At 43.7% G+C, this 16791-nt stretch overlaps 1 protein-coding gene across 1 annotated transcript in view; it reads right to left on the bottom strand.

Moving 5' to 3' along the window:
- The window catches only part of ATF6 (activating transcription factor 6), a 191378-nt gene that overhangs the window by 130335 nt on the left and 44252 nt on the right, over nt 1-16791 (bottom strand). Inside the window, exons 8-9 of the mRNA XM_039245974.1 lie at nt 16010-16195; nt 15039-15130 (exon numbers count right to left, since the gene is read on the bottom strand). Coding sequence (XP_039101905.1) covers nt 15039-15130; nt 16010-16195 — 278 coding nt within the window. The remainder of the gene's footprint in view (nt 1-15038; nt 15131-16009; nt 16196-16791) is intronic.

Raw genomic sequence — 16791 nt, 5'->3', positions numbered from 1 at the left:
GGGGCAGGGCGGGGGACTCTCAAGCAGGCCCTGTGCTGTCAGCGCAGAGCCCAATGCAGGGCTCGATCCCACGAACCGTGATTATGACCTAAGCCGAAGTCAAGAGCCAGACGCTTAACCAACGGAACCACCCAGGTGCCCCAGAAAACTTAAATGTCTACTAATACAGACAGATGGGTCGGAGTCCCAGTATGAGCCGGTGTGAGAAGGGCAATTACTATAGACAGCCAATAACATTAATAAAAGAGTCTAATCAAAATCTCTGCAAAATTAGCTTAAACTAGGTACTAGTCCATGATTTAAAAAAATTTTTTTTAAATCTCTATTTATTTTTGAGAGTGAGACAGAGACAGAGTATGAGCAGGGGAGAGGCAGACACAGAATCTGAAACAGGCTCCAGGTTCCAAGCTGTCAGCACAGAGCCCGTCGTGGGGCTCAAACCCACGAACCATGAGATCATGACCTGAGCCAAAGTCGGACGCTTAACCGACTGAGCCCCCACCCAGGCACCCCTCTAATCCGTGTTTAAAATAAATGAATCAATACTAAGAAAACAAAAGTCCCTACACGTCTCTGTGATCAAAAACACGCTACACTGCAGGAGACACAACTGTTTTAAACCACAAAACCAGCACCACACGGAGAAGCCCTGCTGCTGTTCGGAGAAGCCCTGCTGCTGTTCGGGCCCAGGGGCCTGAAAGCACAGATGAATAAACCACAAATAATTTCAATGTCTCCAAAAGTCTGGGCAAAGAATTCTAAGAACTGTTACTTTACTTTTTCAGTTACAAAATTCTAAAAGCAAACGACTGTTTTAGATGACTGTGAAGCCGCGTTGTCAAGATACGACTTCAGACACCCCATTTTCATACCACGAAGCTGGACAAAGCAGCACGTTTGCAAATCCATCCCGCCCCTTGAAAACCTGCTTCCTTACAGCACGAGTAGGCCAATCTTACACTGAAGCCATGTCAGGAGGTGAGAATCGTGCGGGCTCTCCTCTCCCACAGGATGCCACAGGCGGCAGCCGCCCTGTCGATCTGAGACCCACCTGTGAAAGCCCGAAATCACTAGAAGCTGCAAAGGGCATGGAGTTCTTCCAGCTTGAATGGAGGGGAGCGGAAAGAGCACACACTCCGGAGTCAGGAGAGCCGGGTTCAAGGTGTGGCTCTGAGACCACGCCACTCACGGAGCCCTGGGGCAGGCGGTTACCTTCTCTGAGCCGCCAATTCCTCATGTGCAAGATAGGAAAAATAGCGAATACTTCAGTTTCTCAAAGATTCAAGTGAAATGACAGATGTGAACACGCTTCTATAAATCACAAGGTGCCCCGTGTCCCAAGGGTGGCAGAGAGCCATCGGTGCACAGCCCGCCTCCTGCCTGCCAGGTTCCAGCCCCCCTCGACCCAGCGGCTGTTTTTATAAAATCTGGGCCTGATTATGAGGTCGCTTCTCTGTTCAATCCTTCAGACAGCCCCCCATTTATAAAACAAAATGGTAAAAGCTGAAAACGCTTAAAATGACCGAGGCCTCGCTACATTTAACCCCTCCGTCCATCTTCCCTCTCTGGCCTCATCACCTGCTTCTCTCCCCCAGTCCCTCCCCTTCAACCCAGCCACCCTGACCTCCCTGCTTCTCCCAGAACATGTTATGGCACACCTCCGACCCCAGTTCGCGCTGCCAAGAATGCCCTTCCCCCACACATCCATATGGTTCACCCTCTCTTTAAGCCTTGGTTCAAATGTCTACTTGACAATGATCACTATTTAAAACTACAGTCCAACACCCACCCTCACACCTGTAAAACCATTCATTCTGCGATAGTTTATCCCTTTATTCAAAGAAACTACAACTGTATCATTTTTTTAAAGAAATTTTTTAATGTTTTTATTTATTTCTGAGAGAAAGGAAGAGAGAGAGAGAGACAGACAGACAGCGTGAGCAGGGGAGGGTCAGAGAGAGAGGGAGACACAGAATCCAAGGCTGGAAGCACAGAGCCCGACGCAGGGCTCAAACCCACAAACCGTGAGATCATGACCTGAGCCGAAGTTGGGCACTTCCACCCAGGGGCCCCACAACTGTATCATTAAATTTACTTGTGTTTTGTCAGTCTATCCTCACTAGAATGTACGTTTAAGGAGTAAAGGGACCTCTGTTTTGTTCTAAAACAATGCCAGCTCAGAGTTGTTTTTTTTTTTTAATAACAAAGAGATGAAATTTATGTACCATTCTGCCTCACATCAAGAGATGTGTACCACCTCACTTCAAGAGAAAAATCCAGATCTTCACTTTAGGGACACTAACTCACAACTCAAGCATGGCAGGTGGTGAACTCATTATTACGCCATCTCCAGATCCAGGAGCAGGAAATAATGCTAATTTGCACTGCAACTGAGGCTGAAGACAAAACGTTCTCTAAAGTTCTGTTTATTGAATGGGTCCCGGATGACTTTTGCAGGCTCGTGGGAACTGAGGGTAACTTACTAGAAACAGAAATGTGACTGAATGAAGAAACAAATCTTTAAATCAAGATTTTAAAAACGTTCCCAAATAATAGTTCTCAGAACCAGGGATTACCAGACCCTGAGAAGAAACATGTACTTTACGGGGGCAGTGTGCCACGTGAGCCGACGCCAGCAAGAAAACAGCGCGAGAGCCTGTCACTTGCTCAGCGAACAATTATAAAGAAAGCAGGCCTCTAACGGGCGGTGCTCAGGACCAGCCACAGGAGGGCCTGGCTGGAGAAGAACGGAGCACCCAGGCCCATGGCCCCGGCTCGGCTCTCGGCTGACGCTGGCACCGCCCTGGTGACCATGTCGAGTGAGCAGTCTTGACGGTGGGCCACTAGCCCAGGCTGCCCCAGCTGACACTCACGGAGACAGAGAGCTGTCTCTACTGAGCTCTGCCCACACCACAGGCGCTCCAGCAAAGTAAACGTTGTTGTCTTAAGCCTTTAGTTTTAGGCTGATTTGTTACACAGCAATAAAGAACTAATACATGTATGTACTTGCTCAAGTGCTGAAATCCCAATAAGTCAGTGTTTAATATAAAAAGTCTGTGGGGCGCCTGGGGGGCTCAGTTGGTTAAGCATCCGACTTCGGCTCAGGTCACGATCTACGCAGTCCGTGGGTTCGAGCCCCACGTCGGGCTCTGTGCTGACAGCTCGGAGCCTGGAGCCTACTTCGGATTCTGTCTCATTCTCTCTCTGCCCCTTCCCCACTTGTGCTCTGTCTCTCAAAAATAAATTTTAAAAAACATTACAAAAATATTTGTTTTTTAAAAAGTTTGTGTGCAAACAGCGTTGGCATCTTCCCACTTGGGAAAGGCACCCTCTTATCCTTCTACATATCAAAAAGATGCCTATAAATTTAAGGGCAATCTCTTTTCTGTTACGTTTCTATCAATCCAGCCCACTTATGAGTATTCTCTACTCCTTTCACAGCCACTATGAAGCTTTAGAGGGGCAGTAAGGTCACTAGAGAAAGTCCTAACTCCTCCCCTCTGTCTGTAAATACCAACTTCTCGCCCTCTGCCTAGTGGCTTCATCAGCAACGAAGACAAGGGCACCCGAGGCAGGTGACGAATCCTAGTTCTGCAACACCAGCAGCTGTGACTTCAATCTCCTCATCTGTAAAATGGAGCTAATAATACTGCCCTTACAGTTGCAGGAGAATTAAATTTTTTTAATTTTTTTTTAAATTTATTTCTGAGAGACAGAGAGAGGCAGCGTGAGCAGAGGAGGGTCAGAGACAGAGGGAGATACAGAATCCGAAGCAGGCTCCAGGCTCTGAGCTGTCAGCACAGAGCCTGACATGGGGCTCAAACCCACGAGCTATGAGATCATGACCTGAGCCGGTGAGATGCCCAACCAACTGAGCCACCCAGGTGCCCCTGCAGGAAAATTAATTTCTATAAAGTGCTTAGGTCAGTATGCTTGGTGCACAGCACAAATTTGCCGAAAAACAGCTTAACCTGGTAAACACAAAATCCTCTGATGGTATCAACATACAGCCTAATTATTCAACTAATTATCTTCTCTCTTTTATTCATTTTCTTTTCTTCCAACTGTCTCATTTCCATCGATCTCGAATTTTCAAATTCACAACAACAGCAGCAACAACAAAAAAACCCACAAAGGAAGGAAAAATGAAAGTAAGTAATGCTGCTTTACAGAGAAGGGCTGAGAGAGAAAGCCGTATATGGCATACAGACCAGCCCTCAGAGCTCACGGACCAGGATAAATTCACGGCTATTCAGAACACACAGTCAACAGAGTCTAAATGCACACTGCACACTCACAGTTCATGCTACACTGGCTTTAAGTCCGTTAAAAACAATCTGGGGGCGCCTGGGCGGCTCAGTCCATTAAGGGTCTGACTCTTGATTTCGACTCAGGTCATGATCTCAAGGTCATGAGATCGACCCCCGCATGGGGGCTCCTTGCTAGGCAGGGAGCCTGCTTGGGATTCTCTCTCCCTCTCCCTTTGCCCCGCACCCACGCACACACATGTACTCTCCCTCTCTCAAAAACACAAACAAAATCTGTAAAATGAGCCTTAAAATATTTAAGTTTCACATGCTTACTGAAATTACAAAACAGCTCAAATCTGGAGAAAATAAGACATTAATGGCAAAATGCCTAGAAGCTTAAATGATATACAATAATTACACACATATATTCTTTAAATCAAAACTTTCAGAGTTATCCTACACTACCTTAGTATTAGACTAGACCTTCACTTACTACAAAGTAAAGCTGAGTTTGCCTTTATTATGTTTTGGTCAACTTCTACAGCAGGATTCTACCTGAGTTACTAAGTAGTGAGGATAGTGGTTGAGAACTCTGCTTCAGACAAACCACACATGTTAACTAGGATTTTGGTCTAAAGAAAATATCCAAGTACCCTACTTAGATTTTGGCACTTTACTCACCAGCTCTAGTTTCTCAATGACTCTTACATAAGTTACATTATCTCCTTAGATCTTGAAAGTGACACAGTGGCTCACTCAAGGTAAAGAAGGAAACTAGCAAAGGATGCAGGTGTCAGATTTCAAATGCCTTTCCCTCCACCATAACAGTTCAGGTCTGGGGGTAAAGGTAGCCAAGCAATAAACGATAAAGCCACTGGGATACTCCTTATAAACCTGCCAATATACAACTCAGATGAAGTCCAAAACTAAAGAAAATCATCAACAGATTTTTCCATGCCCTCAAAACTCAGCTCTGCCCTTGACAGACTCTAAGCCACTTTTTAAAGCAAAGGATGAAATCTACAGAGGCTGGAAAAAAAGAGAACCAATTACCCTGCACAGATACTTTTTTGAAGAACATGAATAAATTGGACTATTTGGGGAACAGACCGCCCTTAGCTCTACTACCCCTCTGCAAAGCCAGGATTCAGTAACACCTGGTATTTAGATGGATTGTATTTCTTCAGTTTATGTGTCACTTTGATAAATGTGGAAAGAACTTTTAGCCAAGAACTTGAATTAGATTTCATTTTAAAATTTGGCTGAACAAAACCATGTATACTTGGTTTGAATTCTGACAGTTAAGTTATACAGTAACTTTTAACCTACGGCCAATAATGATTTCATACAGCAAAATGTGCTCTGCAATTGAACAGGGAAAAAAAAAATTAGAGCCAGATTTGGGGACAGGCTCATCTCGGGATAAGAAGCTAGAGTCTTTCCTGTAAAAATTGTGAAAAGCTGACAAACTTAGAGAACGCTAGAATAGAGACATTTTCTTTCTAACCAGTTCCAGACAACTCAAATTCAATGCCATATTTTCTGTGGTCGGCTGTGCCTTTAGCAAAGTCTCATAAGCAAACCACAGAGTAGCTGGCCCTTAAGTATGATGTGCCCTTCCTCATCCAAGTCTGATGTCTCCAACTATTCAGATTCCACTCCTGAGAGAGAGCCCAGAACAAACAAGGAAAAAGCATCGCCCGTTTGAAAACCTTGCTATTTTTTCTTAAGACCTAGCACGGTCAGAACCTCCTTGAGATGCTGCTTTGTATTTTCTGAAAAGGAGAATGATTACAGTGACTTTTAAAATAGGAAGGAGAAAATATAAGAAAGGACTCTATAAACTGCAGTCTTGTGTGTCAGGAAGAAGTGCCTCTTACAAGGTTATGCTGTGGCCTCAGTCAGTCCAAAACAGAGGTCCATACATTTCCGCAATTACAGACAACTAACCTATAAACACAGAGGTGTCTGTCCAGAGATTTAATAAAACTCCTCTTATATAGACTATCTTCTAACTCAACAGATAAATGCTCTTACAATTTCTACAGAGGCCAGTGGCCAGTGTAGAACAACACTATACACAATTCTCAACTCTGGGCATACTTCAGACTCCCTGGGGGGAAAACCATGTGTTTAAAAGCAAATGAATTAGACCCGTCCTGCCAGATTCCACAAGTTTGGGGCAGGGCTCCTCCCTTTTGAAGCTTTCCTAGTGATTATTAACGTACAGCCATGGCTGAGAACGACTATGAGAGAATTTAACAACAACAAAAAAAATCATCCCAACTTTTTTTTTCATCCAAACTTTTAAGGAGGCAAGGAAAATTTTGCAAAACCTCCAGACAAACTTTTGTGTTAAAAACCTGTAGTCCGTGTCATTCCTCATCGGTCACCAAAACTCACAACAATAAATGACAGACTGCATGCAGGGTTCAGACTGAGGTTTCTCCAACCAGCTTTGAACACTCTGTTCTCTAAAGATGGAAGTATTTTTAACACAACTTATTGCCGGTTACACTTCATGTTGCCAACAGCACCTTTTGGAAATTCTTTACTTCCATCAAAATTAATCCATTTTTCCTTTTCTCTTCCTTTATTTCCCCTGCTTTCTTTAAATTAATTCAACCTCCCTCCACCAAGACGTATTTTTACAAATGTCTAAAAGGAACACCACTCATTCCTGGGTATCTGTACAAATCTGAGATTTACATCAATTCCTGAGGTATGGGGAGAGTTAAACTTCCCCAATGTCAGAATGGTCTAGAGGTACAAATTTAAAATAATAAAACAGAGGGGCGCCTGGGTGGCTCAGTAGGTTAAGCAGCCAACTTCGGCTCAGGTCATGATCTCATGGTCCGTGGGTTCGAGCCCCACATCGGGCTCTGTGCTGACAGCTCAGAGCCTGGAGCCTGTTTCAGATTCTGTCTCTCCCTCTCTCTCTGCCCCTCTCCAGCTCGTGCTCTGTCTCTCTCTGTCTCAAAAATAAAATAAAACATTAAAAAATTTTTTTAAATAATAAAATAACAAAACAGAAACACACCAGCACACAGTAGCAACGAAAACCCTGCCTCTGGTATAACCGACAGCAGGTATGATTTTTGTAATAAATTTTTTTAATGTTTATGTATTTTTGAAAGACAGAGAGACAAAGCATGAGCAGGGGAGGGGCAGAGAAAGACGGAGACACAGAATCTGAAGCAGGCTCCAGGCTCCGAGCTGTCAGCATAGAGCCCCACGTCGCCCCACGTCGGGCTGGAACTCACAAGCCACAAGATCCTGACCTGCTTAACTGACGGAACCCCCAGGCACCCCAGGTACAATCTATGAACACTGCTTTATGGAAGCAGGGACCCAAAGGAAGAAGTTCTGAAGAGTAAGCACAATGTGCTTACCCCTACAATAAAAATTACCTCTTCCTCAACCTCATAAAATGTAAACCGGACAACCATTTATACTGTATCCTATTCAATTTCAACATCCATTAGAAGGTTAAGTGTATGAAAAATGATTACAAGAAACTACATTTATAATGCGGAAGGTAGTAGTAATGAGATAAAGAGGAAAGCTGTGAAAATTAAGGTGTCATAGAAAACATACAACCAGAAAAAAAAAAAATTAGAAAACTTCATCAGTCATAAAAGGCCCAGGAAGCGCAAAAACTTTTTTTCCCCCTTATGTGGTTTCTCGTTTTTCTTAAGGCAACCTTTTAAGGTGGAAATGGGCAAATAACGTCCTCTCCATGGTCTGCCGCACCCTGGCTCGTGTCCCACGCCCTCCACTTCCAGTGGAACTGCAGTCTCTCAACTCCATAGAAACCTGAATCTCATTCTCCCGGCTGAAGCCGCCCCTCGTAACCGCTCTCCCCATGTGCCTCTCCCCCCCCCACCCACGGACACACAGCACACACCAGGTGACTCAGTGAGCACTAGCACAATCCCCTCTGCAGGGAATGGGGTGCCCTCCATGTACGAACTGGCCACCCCCTCCCCATACGCTCATTCGCATCCAATCGTGCACTCACTCGCTTGTTTGGTCACTTGACCACACCCACTGAACACTTATTGAGTAGCTACACTAGTCAAGCATGATCTAGAAGGCAGGTGGGCGCCAGCCATCTCTGCCCACATCTTACGGAGAGGGAGGCCATTCTCTCTAACATTTGCCCCCTCTGCCAGGAATGTCCGTCTCTCCTCGTCGGCTGCAAAACCCTTCTTAGTGACTCAGTGCAGCACGCTCGTGGCGTCTACCATGAACTGTACCCGTCCTGCTAGAGGCTGAGGATGTAGGAAAGAGACTGAGGCACAGGTTCTCAAAAAAAAGGGGGGAGAAGGGGATAACACAAAAGCTGTAGCGGTGCAGACCAACTGACCAACAAATAACTAGCACAACGTGACAAGTTCTGTGGTGGGTAAACAGGAGGATCTGGCAGCACTGGGCAAAAATAGGCAGGCTGGCCTTGATAGGAGTTAAACCTGCTCAGCACCACTTTCTAACTTTAGAATAACAATCCCCTTGCTCTTCTCTACAACTTTAACACATATGCACACACATTCACACTGTAGAGCTTTCTTGGCTTGAACTTGACATACATGTAGTCATACTGTAAGTACTCTTCCACAATTTGCCTGTTCCGCACAATAAACTCCTACAAGGTCTGATAAACCACATTTTTAGTACCATTCAGTAATAATTTTGTTATAATTTCTCCTTTGATCTATGCGTTATTTAGACGTGTGCTTTTTAAGTTTTAGTGTAAAAGTTATCTTTTTGTTATTGTTCGAGTTTAATTACACCGACAGTGAATGTAGTCTACATGTTAGTCTACGGAATTTGTCGACACTTCCTTTATGATTTAGCACAGATCAATTCTCCTTTTTAACATTTCCACCCTAGAGTTCAAGAACTCTGGGTGTTGATAAGTACAGTATTTACCTAAATAGCCATTACATCAAGTTCCATTCGAGTGAGCCTAAGTGGGGCAGAGACAGAGAGAGAGGGAGAGAGAGAATCCCATGAGAATCCGAAAGCGCAGAGCAGGACACGGGGCTCAATCTCATGAAATCTCACGACCGCAAGATCACAACCTGAGCCAACACCAAGAGTCGGACACTTAACCGACTGAGCCACCAGGCACCCCATCTATCCCTTGACTTTCAACTCAGACTTTCCGCAGTTTGATGCTTTTAGGTGTTTCTCTTATTAAAGAAAAAAAAAGTATAAAGTAGAATTTTCCCTTTTTGCCCCTCCGGTCTGACAATCTGTGCCTTCACCTTCTAAATGCAGAGTTCAGTCCGTTTTCACATATTTTGATTATACATCATATTCTAGATTCATTTCCTCTAGAACATTTTGTGCTTTCATTATCTAGTATTTTCGTTCCCTCTTTTCATGCCTTTTTTGGGGTTGAGTCTGTCCACCTCACTGAATGGTGCTTCTTCCACTAGATTTTGAAATTATACACTTCAATTATATTTTGTGAGGGATTAACCCAAAACTTTAAAGTGCTAATGTAATTTAACAAGTCTAAACAATCAATATGTTTACCTACTTCCCAAAGAAGAATAAAAACTTTGAGTGTTTTAACTTCGATCACGCCTTTCCCAATTTATTAAGTATTACTGTACAGAAAATTCTTCCCCTTGATTTGTTTTAACCTTACAAACTAAACACTGTTAATGTTTTAGATCATCACTTTTTAAAAAGCTTCATCCACAACTATTATTTTTGTTGTTGTTGGCCGTTCATTTCTGTGTCTCAAACCTTCTTTTGGTTATTTTCCTTCTTCCCAAATACCCTGACACTTCTTAAGATTGTAGGCTGTTTATTTTATACGTTATCCTCTCTGTGTGGATTTAGCTGGTGTTTTTACCATGATAAAATTAACGGTATCCATTCCTGGCCAGAATATCACGTGAGTGATCCCGTAGGCTTCTCAGGGTATCACCTCGGCACGTCAAAGAGCCTGCAAGTCTCCATACTGGTGCTACTCTGATTACATGGCCATGGCGGCATAACCTCATGTCCCTTGGTACCGGTCATGTCTTCCATCTCATCTCTCTGTTCCGCTGTTTTCCGTCAGCCCTGTGTTCCCATTCACCATTTCTTTCTTCGTAGGTGCCTATTTTGTTGTTTTAACCTGGTCATTGTTTTTCTATTTTGAACTTCTTAATAAGATCACACTTCTAGACTTTTTTCCAAAATGTCCGGATCAATTCTGAGTCTTTGGTTTCTTTGTCTTTCTTTAACTCTCTTTTTTATTTAACATATTAGCATCTTGTATGTGTTGATTCAAATACCTGTAGTCTTCAGCGTCTGACTCAGTCACTAACTCTTGTTCGCAGTGGCTGGGTTCCGAGCTGGTTTAATGAGCTGGGGGAGGAGATGGGATGTTGGCTCATGTTCAACTACATCTGTATCTGCAGCAATTTTTCCAGGATGGATGTTTAAAGTGCCTTCCTCTGAGAAGGGTCTGCATTTGTACCTGCCAGGAGCCTAGCAGTACCAACACACAGCCACTTAAACTAAATTTGTGCTTTGGTTTTTTGGGGCATCGCAACAGTAGTATAAATTCAGGCTCAAACCTGTATGAGTTAAGCTTGTGATAATGAATTCTCAGGGAGACTTCTTTCTTTATTTCCACTCTACTCAATGCCAGTATCAAGATAGGTACTTACCAACACTCTCCCTCTGTGGTAGAACAATCTACTTTTTCTCCCTCTTTTAGCAACTAAGATGTCATTTTTTGGAAGTTCCAGCTTTATTTGGGTTTGGGAAGGGGGTATGAGGCTCAGTTGTGACTTCCTACTTTCTTTAGAAGCCCAGAGCTTTCTTTCCTGTTGCCAGACTCTAGGCCAAAAGGATCAGGAAATAACTCTAGGACAAGCACCATTTCCAGTGCTAGCTTATCAGTGGATTCATGTTATCTTAAAATTTCTGACCTCTGAGAAGGCCTCACTTTGTCTTCAGTTCAGCCATTACATGAGAGTTTTGATTTTTTAATCCAGCATTTTCTGGTATATTGAACTTCCAAGAGTTCCTCCGTACCACAATATTAGCCAAAACAGAAGTCCTTAAGGTTTTTTGGACAGTGGTAGGAAAAAAAAAAAAAACACTTTACGGCATAGTAGAGAAGGCAGAGTTTTCTATGATAATTTTTCAAAAGAGAACTTGGTTCAATTTCCAGCCCTTCAACTACAAAATAGGACTAATGTAGGGCACCTGGGTGGCTTGGTCAGTTAAGCGTCCGACTTTGGGTTAGGCCATGATCTCAAGGTTCGTGAGTTCGAGCCCCACCTCAGGCCTCTGTGCTGACAACTCAGAGCCTGGAGCCTGCTTCAGGTTCTGGGTCTCTGTCTCTCTCTGCCCCTCCCCTGCTCACACTCTGTCTCTCTCTCTCTCCCTCAAAACTACATAAACATTTAAAAAACACGTAAAAAGTAAAATAGGACTAATGAACCCAGACTCAACCACAATGAGCAGTAAGAAGAGGGTTTCCTAGCAACGCACACTGGTCCAGGTTAGCGATTCCCTGCTGCCCAGAGCTGCTATTTTCATGGACCACCCAGAATGGCCCAGCTCTCTGAATCGGTCGTGTGCCAGAAACAGCTAGATGCCGTCTTTACCATCCACACAACATCAACAGGGTCAGAAAAAGTAACCCTTTTAAGTCTGTTCGGTTTATTTTCTTTTTCTGTGTGATGACTACCCAGTAACCTAAAACGCTTCAAACGAGTCCGTTTTGGTGCACAACACTCTTACTTTAGATGTGAGATGTATTTACATTTCATCACCGAGTGCCTTCAGGAAAGGCTTCTTAACGCATACTTACGTTCAGCAAGCTTGTGTGTTACAGATTTTCGCTTGGACCCATACCAATACAGCACAGAAGTTCAATGCTACACTGAACATCTGAAGCAACACTGACAACATTATGGAAATGTGTTCCGTTCTCAAAGAGTTCAGTTTCCTAAACTTAAAATGATTTGGAAGTCTCTCATTAAAATGTCTATTTATCTGGCCAGACGTAGTTTTGTGGGACTTGAGAAAAGCTCAGTTAGAACTCATCACCTGTATTTTTCTGTACCCGTTACAACACAATAATGCTTAAGGTAAACCTTAGGCCTAGATATACAAGGCCATGAATGTGGAAGTTAGTCAATAAATATATTCCAGGGGCGCCTGCATGGTTCAGTCGGTTAAAAGTCTGTGTCTCCCTCTCTCTGCCCCTCTCTGCTCTCTGTCCGACCTCGGCTCAGGTCATGATCTCACAGTTAGTGAGCCCCGCGTCAGGCTCTGTGCTGACAGCTAGGAGCCTGGAGCCTGCTTCGGATTCTGTGTCTCCCTCTCTCTGCCCCCTCTCTGCTCTCTCTGCGGGGAGCTCATGCTATCTCTATCCCTCATAAATAAACTTAAAATTTTTAAAAAATTTTTAATAAATAAATAAATGCATATATTCCAGGTGGTACTAATAAGGCTCAACTGGGGAGCCTGTGCTCCTCTGGGAGATTCCCAAGCCTGAGAAGATCTTCAGTCCTGAAGCGAACAGCCTGTAGAGAACAGGGTCAATCAAGTAGGCTTCTCGGTATCAGACGTGAGAAGCACCACTGCCAACATGGGGGGTTAAGGGGGGGCGTCAGTCTTTCAGACCCCTCGTGCTGCCCCCTCAGCTTTGATACTTTACCAAATTTTCTCTAGAAGAAATAGTTCCTGGTTTTTATGAGTTTCATAGCCAGTTTCTTTTCTGTTTTCTTCTTGGTGTCTGGACAAATCCCAACCCATTAAGATACTCTGGTATTTCTTCATTCCTTCCAGCCCTTTGTTGCTTTTCTTCAATCTGAGCCTTTTACAGCATGTTTTTTAAGCTTGAACATTTCCTCAATCTGCCCAGGACTCCTTGGCTCCTGAAGCCGCCACCAAGAACGGACTCAGACCTGCTCTGGCTGTTCCCCAGGAGGTTCAACTATTTAAGCTTCCTCCCACTCTCCATTCCGCTGTTTCTACGGTCCATCTCATTTTTTGGACACAAAACTTTCTCGATAAAATGGGACCATTGTCTCCTCCTCCCAAAATCAATCGATCCATCTGTTCTCATAAATGAGATCCATCCCCACACACCCTCTTCATCTTCAGCAGATGTAAAAATCATTAATTCATTAAGAAAACATTTTGTCTTTGTCTTTGGGGCACCTGGGTGGCTCAGTCGACTAAACGTGACTTGATTTCAGCATTCGACTCTTGATACCGGCTCAGGTCATGACCTCCCGGTTCGTGGGACAGAGCCCTGCGTTGGGCGCTGTGCCGACACTGCAGGCCATGCTTGGGATTCTCCCCCCTCTCTCGGCCCCTCCCCTGCTCGTTTGCACATGCATGTGTGCATGTGCGCACACTCTCTCTTCTCAAAAACAAATAAATAAGGGGCACCAGGGTGACTCAGTCGACTAAACGTGACTTGATTTCAGCTCAGGTCATGATCTCACAGCTGTGAGATTGAGCCCGCATCAAGCTCTGTGCTGGGCGTGGAACCTGCTGGGGATTCTCTCCCTCCCTCTGCCCCTCCCCTGTTCCTGTGTGCACATGTACAAGCCCTCACTCTCTCTAAATAAGCATTTAAAAAAATAAACAAACTTGTCTTTTTCCCCCCCAAGTATCTATTTACTCATGAGGGCTTACACAACACATATCCCCAACCCCATCTTTACTGTTCATCGAATGCTACTGCACAAAGCCTCCAAGACTGCCATTTTCAGAGTTACTGGGTACTTCCGTATCCCTCCAAAGGTATGTCCACATCTCTATGACATCTACGTAAGTTTTCCCCACGCTACAGTTGTTCACACATCCTCTTACCAGTCTGCACTTCCATCCATGTTTGCATCCCCGGCTCCTTGCTCACTACCCAGCAAATAGTAAGTACTCTATAAATAAATGCCATACATCTGACTGAATGAATAAATAAGTACCTTATATAATAGCCTACATAAGAAATGAGCACAGAGCACTTGAGGTAATCTGGCAGACTCCATCACAATTTCTAATTCCAACCGACTTAGATTCTAATAAATATACACCCACAATACACACTCTCTCTCTATATATATATGAATATGTGTTATATATGTTTTACATATCTGTATTTTTATATGTGAACATAAATATTTATGTATTTAACATGTTATTTACTATGTATGTAATATATATATTTGAAGAACTCAAAACAACTCCATGCCCATTACAGGAGCACAGTGGAGTGGGGAAATAAATTATGGCGGCAGTTCTGTGAAGCATGGGGTTCCAAGTGGCCCAAGGAGCCCTGAGGATCCCAAGATTCTTTCAAAGGGTCAGCACGGTTCTCCCCTTTTCAACTACATACCTATGTGAATCTAGATTTTCTTCATTTATTTCAACCAAAACAATTTATCACAACAGACTGCAGGAAGAAACAGATAATAAGAATAGAGCTGCCTTCGCTTAAGATTTTTGCCAAATATAAATAAAATAATGCCACTCCTCTCACTAAATTTTTGAGCCCACACAGGGCTCTAACTCTTCCTCACCACTGATCTGTTTAATAACTTAAAGTTTTCTTCATGAAATGACATGAATTTTCCACCAGGCCTAGGTGAAGAACAAGGAAGAGAAGCCAATCCTTCTTCTCCTTTCTTCTTACCTAAATATTGTCTCTGAGGAGAACAAAAGAAATCTGGTTCCCCTAGCTTATGACTAGAGGTGAAAATAAGGAGAACTAAAGTTTTTAGCATTTATATCCAAAATAAGTAGCTACACACTCACCTCATAGGCCCATAGTTGAGGACTATAAATGCCAACACCACCATCACACAGATAGCTCTTCGTTTCGGATTAGGAACTTTAAGCCTCTGGTTCTAGGAGAAATAACCATGTTAAATACAGTTAAACTACACACTAATCTCACAAAAAAGCAACAGCTCAGATAAACACACTCCTCTTCACCAGTTTTAAGAATAGTTCAAGAGAAAGAACCCTCAAAGGTGAGGAAATGTAACTTTTCACAAGACGAGAGCACAGCCTCCGAGTTCCCTAACTGCAGCAGAGAAAAAGGAGAAGAGAGAAGAAACCCAGAGGCCACTGCTGTACTTTCCTCTCCTCCCCTCTTCCCCTCGAAGGAAAAAATTCAACAATTTAACACTTCTATGGGTTTTCAAAGAATTTTCAAATACATCTGTAGTTTTCTTCCCTGTCTCTTAAATCTCTTCACATGATGGAACAGTCCCATGTGCTCAGGGCAAGACAGAGCCCTGAAGAACCCCCCTCGCTGGGCACAGGCATCCAGTGGGTTCAGGCCCGCGCTGCAGTGGGACATCCTGAAGCTTCATGAACAGAGTCAAGAAGAAGGTTGACCTTATCGGGACCAGCAGGGCAACAACATGCCAAAGACATAATGGGGGTCAAGGGGACAGAGAAGAGACTTAAAATGTTTTATTTTGTGTTTTCTTTTTTAAAGGAGAGACCTGGCAGGACTACTTAGGGTCCTCGCGGCAATTTAGTCAGAAAGAGAGGGCTCCCCGGGAACTACGGCTTTAGAACGTAGACTGGGAGGAACATTCACAGGCTCCTCTTCCCAAGGCTTTCTTCTGCCTACAAAGGCTCGAGCGCTTACCGTGCCCTCTTTTTCCTAAAGAGTACCTTTATTTTGCATGATTTAAAATGTACCATTTCCAACGGTTTCTCGGGAAGGAGGAATGTTCGAACCCACCCCATCGGGGCCGCGTCGCCGGCCTCACCTCTGACACCACCTCGTCCAGCTGCCTCTTCAGCGAGCCGTTCTCTTTCTTGAGCTTCTCGTTCTCCGAGAGGGCGGCCTTTAACCTGGCCTCCAAGCCAAGCATATATTCTTTCTTCTTCTTGCGGGACTGACAAGCGGACTCTCGATTTTTTATCATACGTTGCTGTCTCCTCAGCACAGCGATCTAGGAAGAGTTACAACGAATCGAAATATTCCAATTTTAGAATCAAATCGAAACATACGGATTTTTAAATTATTTTTAACAAAACTGTTCAAAACATAGGTTACTGGTTGCTTTAAAACAGGTTTTAAAAAATATTATTCAACTAAGCAAAATGAAATCAAATGATTAAGTAAGGCCTTCTGAAACCTAAATGTTAAATGATTTCTTCTGATGTTTCCTCAGGCTCATTTATGGATCTTCCAATTTTCCCTTTAGAAACTCAGGGAAAAAAAGAAAAATTAAAGAAAAGAAACAGAACTCAGAAGTGCCCTGACATACACATATATGTATACATCCACACACCTTTAGACTCGGGCCCTGAATTGACTGTTCTCCAGAACCCCGTATCTAACTCCTCACAAGGCCACTTCTACTGGCAAAGTTACAACCGCCTCAAACTCAGGAGGCACAAACTGAACTCACCATCTCTCCCTCTCTGCATTTATCTCCCCATCTTCTCTCAGTTGTAAATACCTCTCAAGAGATCTTAGGAGGGAGTGACCATTGGCTTACTTTTCCTTCATTTCCCACATTTACTCCCTCTCTCAGCCCGATTC

The sequence above is a fragment of the Hyaena hyaena genome, unplaced genomic scaffold (genome assembly GCF_003009895.1).
Source record: "Hyaena hyaena isolate Hyena2069 unplaced genomic scaffold, ASM300989v1 scaffold_275, whole genome shotgun sequence".
Taxonomy (NCBI): Eukaryota; Metazoa; Chordata; class Mammalia; order Carnivora; family Hyaenidae; genus Hyaena; species Hyaena hyaena.
The sequence above is the reverse complement of the archived record's forward strand: the minus strand, read 5'-3'. Positions and strand labels throughout refer to the sequence as shown.